Source organism: Anopheles arabiensis, chromosome 3 (genome assembly GCF_016920715.1).
Source record: "Anopheles arabiensis isolate DONGOLA chromosome 3, AaraD3, whole genome shotgun sequence".
Taxonomy (NCBI): domain Eukaryota; kingdom Metazoa; phylum Arthropoda; class Insecta; order Diptera; family Culicidae; genus Anopheles; species Anopheles arabiensis.
This window is the reverse complement of record NC_053518.1, coordinates 92,296,834-92,303,880: the sequence shown is the minus strand read 5'-3', so window position 1 is coordinate 92,303,880 and position 7,047 is coordinate 92,296,834. Positions and strand designations below refer to the sequence as shown.

At 46.4% G+C, this 7,047-nt stretch overlaps 1 protein-coding gene across 4 annotated transcripts; it reads right to left on the bottom strand.

Annotated features, from left to right (window-relative positions):
* Positions 1-95: 95 nt before the first annotated feature.
* LOC120904764 (lysophosphatidylserine lipase ABHD12) lies at positions 96-6,822 on the bottom strand. 4 transcript variants are annotated; one of them, XM_040315082.1, is made up of 6 exons: positions 6,443-6,822; positions 2,873-2,991; positions 2,620-2,798; positions 989-1,552; positions 755-916; positions 96-666 (listed from the first exon to the last, which is right to left on the bottom strand). In XM_040315082.1, the coding sequence occupies exons 1-6, from the start codon at positions 6,475-6,477 to the stop codon at positions 502-504; spliced, it is 1,224 nt and encodes a 407-aa protein (XP_040171016.1). In that variant the 5' UTR covers positions 6,478-6,822; the 3' UTR covers positions 96-501. The 4 variants fall into 4 exon arrangements, with proteins under 4 accessions (XP_040171016.1, XP_040171014.1, XP_040171015.1 ...); XM_040315080.1 differs by lacking the exon at positions 6,443-6,822 and adding an exon at positions 5,371-6,436; XM_040315081.1 differs by lacking the exon at positions 6,443-6,822 and adding an exon at positions 5,772-6,436.
* Between the last annotated feature and the right edge of the window lie 225 nt (positions 6,823-7,047).

Genomic DNA, 7,047 nt, shown 5'->3' with positions numbered 1-7,047 from the left:
CGTCATCTGATTTCTTCTTCAACCGCCGAGCTTGCTTCTCAATGTGTTAGTCGTTATTTTTCGAATTTTTCACATCTGTATGAGAATATTTATAGTTAGCTGATGGAAACGTTTTTTTCCTTATTTAGTTCATTTATTGTTCAGACTGATTACTTCTACGAAATAGTTCATCTAAAAACGAATCTCTCATGTAGACACTCGTAAGCTAAATCGACCGAAATACATGCCGTTATATCTAATTACTTTCCGCGGGGTGGGGGAAATCGAAAATTTCTCTACGCCCTTAATAAACCCTGACACTGGCTAAATTCGAACGATGTGTTGCAACATTTGGTCAACTGCGGTACGCGCCACTACACGGTACACAGCATAAACACCCTGCGAAAGCACTTCCTTCTAGACACTTTTCACTCAGTCCACTTAACTACAGCCTAACGTAACAAAAAACGAGTAACTTATATGCAACGTTGCAATTTGCCACAATTGTCTCCTCTCACCGCCTCAGTATTGTGCGTCGCGGTACGCGTGGAAAAAGCGCACAATAATCTCGGGCAGATTCGGCGCCCGGCAGATGTACTTGTGGCCGTAGTGGCTGCTCTTCTCGAACCGATGGAACTCGATCGGGCCCCACGATTTGCCCCGCGTGTCTAGCGCTTTGCGGTAAAGCTGGGGGAGGGGGGGAGGAGTAGAAGAAAGCTGTACTACTGCACCAGCCATGTTGATGGGAGCGTGGAGCGCCGCCCATTACACTTACCTTATAGCCTAATTCAAATGGCACCACGAGATCGTCCTCCGCGTGCAGTATCAGCACCGGCTGGCGGAACTCGGCAATATGCTGGTCGGACTCGAAGCGCAGCTTATTCTTGTACATTGGTCTGGAGATCAGGTAGTCGAACCATGGCAGGTGACGGTATAACTACAAAGAAAAAACAGGAGCGAAACGGTCATTTATAATCATCTCCACAAGCACATACAACCGATCGCTCACCTTTGAAAATGGATGGGCACATATCTCTTCCTTGATGTTGTTAAACGGACTCTCCAGCACGACCGCTTTCGGCCCGGGCAGACTCATCTCGGTCAGCAGCGACAGCAGATGCGTGGAAACGCCCGTCCCGAGCGAATGGCCCCACAGGTAGACCGGATTGTTGGTGATGCTCGTGATGTACTGATACACGGCCAGCGCATCGTACACGACGCCCAGCTCGGACGGCGACAGGTTGGCCGAATCACCGTACCCACGGTAGTCGATCGCTATCACGTGATAGTTCAGCGCCCGTAGCATCTGGTACAGCTCGACCCGGTGCGGGGCGCCGCGCGATGCCGTATTTCCGTGCAGGTACAACACCACATCGTTCGTCGTGGCCCGCAGCGTCTCCTCGAACAGGTCGCGCTGGTGTTTCTCATCGGTTAGCTGAAACCCGTCCGAGCGCAGCACTTTTTCGATCCCTTTGTAACGATCACCGGCGTGATGTTTTTCATCGGCAACGATGCTACCACCGTTGCTCGTGGTGCCATCGATCGTCGGGAGCGTTTTGTTTGCTATCGTTCGCTGGGGAAGCAATAATGGGAAGAATTGTTAGAAAATATTTGTTCTCATTGCTGCAAAGCAAAGTTTTGCTTTTATCGCGAAATTTACTGTCAAAGTGATGACTCAAGCGTTGTAAATTCCCGTTAACTGAAACTACAATTCACTCCAGGAGTGCCATTGATAATCGCTCTGTTTATCAAATGATTAAGCTTGACTAACATTTCTAGTGACACTGATAAAAGCAACATCTTGGAGCCATTTTTAACAATGTAAGTTAGTGTGAGTCGACAATCGGCTTGTTGCTATCGTTTTAAAAAAAGAGGTTTTTTCTCTTCAACAAAGCAATTGAAAGAAAAAGAGAAAAACTAGACAACAAAAGTGTTCAATTTTCTTTTCCAATGTGTTTACAATTTCAATCAATTAAATCTTTTTTCTTAGCTTCGTATTTCTCTCTCGTTCATGTGAAAGCTAACACTTGGCGCGATGAAATTGAGGCATACAATATTCATATCCATACACCATCGTTTTGTTCCGTTCCACAAAGCAAGTTAACGCCCAAGCTACAACAAAAAACGACGTTAATAAATCGTAATGCAATAACGGAACGGTGGCAGCATTACATTAATTATTTCACTTCACTTATTGATTTCCTTCTTTTTGATAGTCTTTTTTCCTTGAAAATCGACCCTTGGTAAAATGGAAAGACCAACAACACTCCCTTAACTTAGCCTTGTAGGAGCGTTTTCCGTTTTTTTCCCTGTTCCCTAATATCCCCCTTGTAGCTAATTGCATAATGGATCAAAATGATCGTAAACCTCCCGGCACCTGGCCCCGGCAAGGTCTCGCCCGTCTCCCCCAGCCGAATGGCGTCGCGCGACCAAAAACCGAATGCTGTGCGCGCAGCATTTGGTTCACAAAATTGTAAAAATAACCTCCGAACGTAAAAGTAGTAGCTCGATCGTCGCGGCGATCGAGTGTCCCGCGGCAAAGGGGGATGATTGAAGCGTGCGCTTGAGGCAAATTCGCACGGAGCGCATCATTACGGTGGATGCACGCCACGATCGGCTGCTGCCACGCTTCCCGCTTACCTCGTCGACGTGCAATTCCTTTGCATAGCGGCGCACCAAATCGAGCGGCAGCACGTGCCACACGGCAACGTTCACCTCGAGGTCCTCCTCGTGGTCGTGATGGTTGACGTAGAAGTTTCTCGTCGCGTACAGGCCACTCTTTTCCGGCCGCTTCAGGTCCAGGTTCGGTGGGTAGGTTACTGCAAAGGGAGGGAAAAATCAGACTTGCACATTCGATCGGAAGGGGGCAGGCTTTTTGTTTTGGATCACTTACTGAAGGTGAGAAAGAGGATGCTTTTCTGGAGTGCGTACGAATACTTGAAGATGATCGGTAGTATGACGAACCCGACGAGAAATAGCAGCACCGCAACCGCACACGTACATCGACCGATTCTGGAAGTAGGAAGCGAACGAAACGTGATTACATACACATTTTTCACACATCCTTTAAAAGGCAGACAATCAGCTCACGGAAATAGTAATAAGTTGATTGAAAACGATTTTTAAGTTTTTAAACAAAATAAAGAGAACAACATGAAGAGAACACCTAAACGACACACTTAGCACAGCAAATGCATTACTTGCGGCAGAGGGGCATCTTGGCGACGGTGCATTCGACGTGGTGCAACGCGCGTTCGAGTGCGATTAGTGTGGGCGCGTGTACTTAGGGTCGGTGCGCACACACTAGATGTAGAATCTACTTCTTCGCGGCACAAAACCGGCACAAATGCAAAAGGGGGTGGCCCCTACATTTGTGTTTGTGTGGTGTGGGTTGGATGAAGACAGCGTGCGCACTTGTTGTGAGCGAGTGAGTGCACGCCTCCTCTGCACTTGACCCTGAAAAAAGCGGCAAATAAACTATCTCCTTTCCCCCGCTGGCGTGTCACGTAATCTGGGGCGACGATCTGCACCACATCTTCGTTATCTCTGCAATCAAAGTACTGTGTACTGTGTGGCACTGGCAAAAACCGGTACGGTGAGACTCGTGGTGTTGGTGTTGGTGTGAGCAAAACAAAGTTAATGTTTGTAGTTTGCTTGCCAGCACTCCACCGGAGAGGTGACATTTTTTCAACATAGCCAAAGCAGAAGATACTTGAGGAGCAATAAAAACGAACAACTAAAACATCAAATACACAGATATGTGAAAAGGAGATTAAATAGTGTATTAGTGGTGAAAAAGCGAAAGGTGAAAAACACAAAAAGAATAATTAAAGTGCATTAAGAGTCAAGAAGCAAGTAGAAGCATCATTTTAAATTGTGAAAATAAAAGAATACAAAGCTAAGGATTTGAATAAAGAAAATACCGAAGCAAATGTTGTGGATTATTATGCAGAAGTAAATATTTTTAGTCAAAATCCAAAGACAAAAGTATACTCCTTACCATACGATTAAATCATTTCGTAGTTCGAACTGTATATCTATACGTAGATGAGGTTTTTTTAAAGTAATTTCATTGTTTTGGTAATGCAAAGGTAATGCAAAGGACCTTGATTAAGTAGGGTCAACCATTAACCAAGACGCTGCTTGTTAAAATCATAAAATGTATAATACTACAATTGATCATTTCAATTTTTTGACTGTTAGAAGCTCGAGCATACGCTAATCTGGTAACAACCAATTGCAATTCGAACGAGCGAGATGATTATTCGGTCCCGTGGTACAGTCGTCAACTCGTACTCGTACTCGACTTTACGCCATGGCCCGTCGTGGGTTCAACTCTACAATGGAACCCGCGTCCCCCCGTAGAAAGGGACTGACTTATGTTATGCGGCTGTTGTAGTATGGTGGTGTACAGAATAAAGTCTCGAAAGCCTTTATAAGACTTAAGACTATAGACCCAGCAGTATGTTCCCCGTAGAACGTTTACGTCCCAAATAGAAAAAGATTATTATATTCAACAGAAGACCTTCAAATGCATCCACAATGCAGGAAACGAATAGAATGTTTCGGTTTGAAACAATCAAGCAGAGAGAGGTACAACTTGTGTTTCATAAAACATACATAACAATGATAACCAAGTCAGTACAAAGTTCAACCCTCGTGGTTTTTGCGCCAATGGGGGAGCAGAGAGGGTGAGAGAGAGCATTTGTTTATGAAATGGGCGCCATCGTGAACAACAAAAAGAAAAAGAAAACACAGAGAACTGCATTCAAGCAGGAACCGATCGTGCAAAAAGAAGATAACCGGAGCGGCAAAATAGAACAATTATCTCATGGAAACGATGTGAAAAAGAAATTATAAAGAATAGAACAAATATTTATTTCAATTTCATGCAAGCACGTAGTGCAATAGAATGTAAGAAAAACGAGCAAGCATTAGAAAAAAACTGCAACGGAACTACATTACAATGGCGCGCAGGAAGCAAAGCTAAAGTGGCAAACAAAGGGGAATGATCATTCACACGATCTTCTAGAACTGTCCTCGCACCAGATCGTCATCATGGTGGCGCGATCTGTGATTTAAATGTGCACCAGACGGGCCAAGACATTTTAATTCTATTAACGATTCCACCGCTCCAGTGTCCGTGGGCATTTATTCACTCGCCAAGAAGCTGGCGACCTTTTCCCCACGTCCCGGCGAATACGCTTGCATAACATCGAGATAAATCTGTTGCGTGTGTGTGTGTGTGGGTGCAGTTGTGCAAAGAAGACAAAGTACAAGCAAAACGCGATCTCGGACACACAGATACAGACACACACACACACGGGACAAAGAAGTTCAGTGCCAACCGAAGAAGTCGGACAGATATCGCACTCCGGTCATTTTACTTACAAATCGGTCAACCACAGCCCGATCGCTATCCCGGGCAGGACGGTCGTCTTGAAGAGATCGGTTATGAGACGATCGAGATCGAACATGGCCATCCTGTGCTCGTGGGGTATTATTTCCTGCCGCGTTCCTTTAAGGTTTAAGGTGGGAAAGGTGCGATTGCCTCTGTCACAGCAAGGATTCCCCCGCAAGGGGCGTGTGTTAGAATTGGGAGAGGGGGGAGGTGGTAGCTTAAGGGGGGTTGAAAAAAAGCACAGGATCGTCACACGGCACACACAAGCTCACACACACACGCCAAGCACCAGGCAAGCGGACACTTCAATGTGACTCTGTTCACTTCGCACACACGAACGGTTCCAGCTGATGATGGGTGGATTGGGATCGTGAATCATCTACATACACTCCCACACTGACACACTTTCTTCCAAGAATCTTCTTTCTGCTTGTGCATAAAAACCGGAAGCAGGAAACACACACAGTGGCACACCCCTTTGTACACCAAACAAAGAGAAACTGAGCTGCGGCCTGCTCGAGACTGATTCACTTTGCCGTCTGCAATCGAATCGAACTTGATACGCGAATAGAACCGCGTCGGGATTGGGGCTTTTGTATGTCGCGAACACTCCCGACACTTATTTAGCGGTGGTCACAAGCCGCGGCGCCTTATTTCGGCAAATGCTGTTTCCGATAGCGCAATAATACCAGCCCAGCGGTGCCTGTCAGTAGCGAGCGAATGTAAACACACTTGTTGTTGGTCTCTGTTGGCAGTGTTTGTCACGAGCGCATACAAATTCACGGTTCCTGAGCCGGTTTCCCGATGCGTAAAATTTACTCATACACGAGCGCACACACAAACACACTCTCACAACGTCGTCATGGAGACGCCCTTTTTTGGTGAAGGGATGATGGTGTCGTTAATAATTCCTACAGCGTCATAATTATTGCTCCGTTTGTTGATTAAATTTTGGGATTTGGGCACACACACTTTGGAATGTATGGAGGAAGCAAGGGAAAATCAACACTCAACACTAAAACTTCAAACTCCAAACTCCGATCAACACACATTCGTAATCACCTTTTCAAAGCGCGCCGCTTGACGGACCAGTACATGCCTGCGTACGGTTCGGCCGCTGAATTCGCACAACTTCCTCCGACGATGCTGACACGACGACCACGACGACTACGATGGCGATGCGTTCGTGTGCTCGAACCCCCTCCGCTCCTCGGTTATGTTGTGCTGCCGTCCGTTGCACCACTTCGCCACCACCTTCTCCGCTTTCTGCCTTACTTGCCCTGATGGGACCGGCTCGTAACAGAAAAATACGATCCTTCGATTGCACACTTAGTGGCGAGGGGGAAGGGATGATTAAATTGCACTTTGCCAGCTGTATAAACACCCACCGCTCCCCACCGGTTGCCGTATCAAAACATATGCTTTTGCACGCGTCACACACACGCACACACACGCAGCTAGATGATAACCGTTGAAATTTTAAGCAAAAGGGGGAAAAACACCCCGATAAAACTCGCAGCGCTTGCTATGATGCAGTGGAAAACGTTAAAATGCACTGATGGCGCTATTTTCCACACTCTCAAAATACGGGAACGAACGTTCACGCCGGTTGAACGGTGTTGCAAAACTGTTACCACCACACAGCGCAGTGCAAACGGGCAAACGGG

Excerpts from the sequence above, each read along its gene's own strand:
- LOC120904764 (XM_040315080.1), bottom strand. The coding sequence starts at position 5,462 with ATGGCCATGTTCGATCTCGATCGTCTCATAACCGATCTCTTCAAGACG. Across the intron at positions 2,799-2,872 it reads CATCCTCTTTCTCACCTTCA|TAACCTACCCACCGAACCTG; the intron begins GTAAGTGATCCA and ends CTCCCTTTGCAG. Across the intron at positions 917-988 it reads GTGCCCATCCATTTTCAAAG|TTATACCGTCACCTGCCATG; the intron begins GTGAGCGATCGG and ends TTTTCTTTGTAG.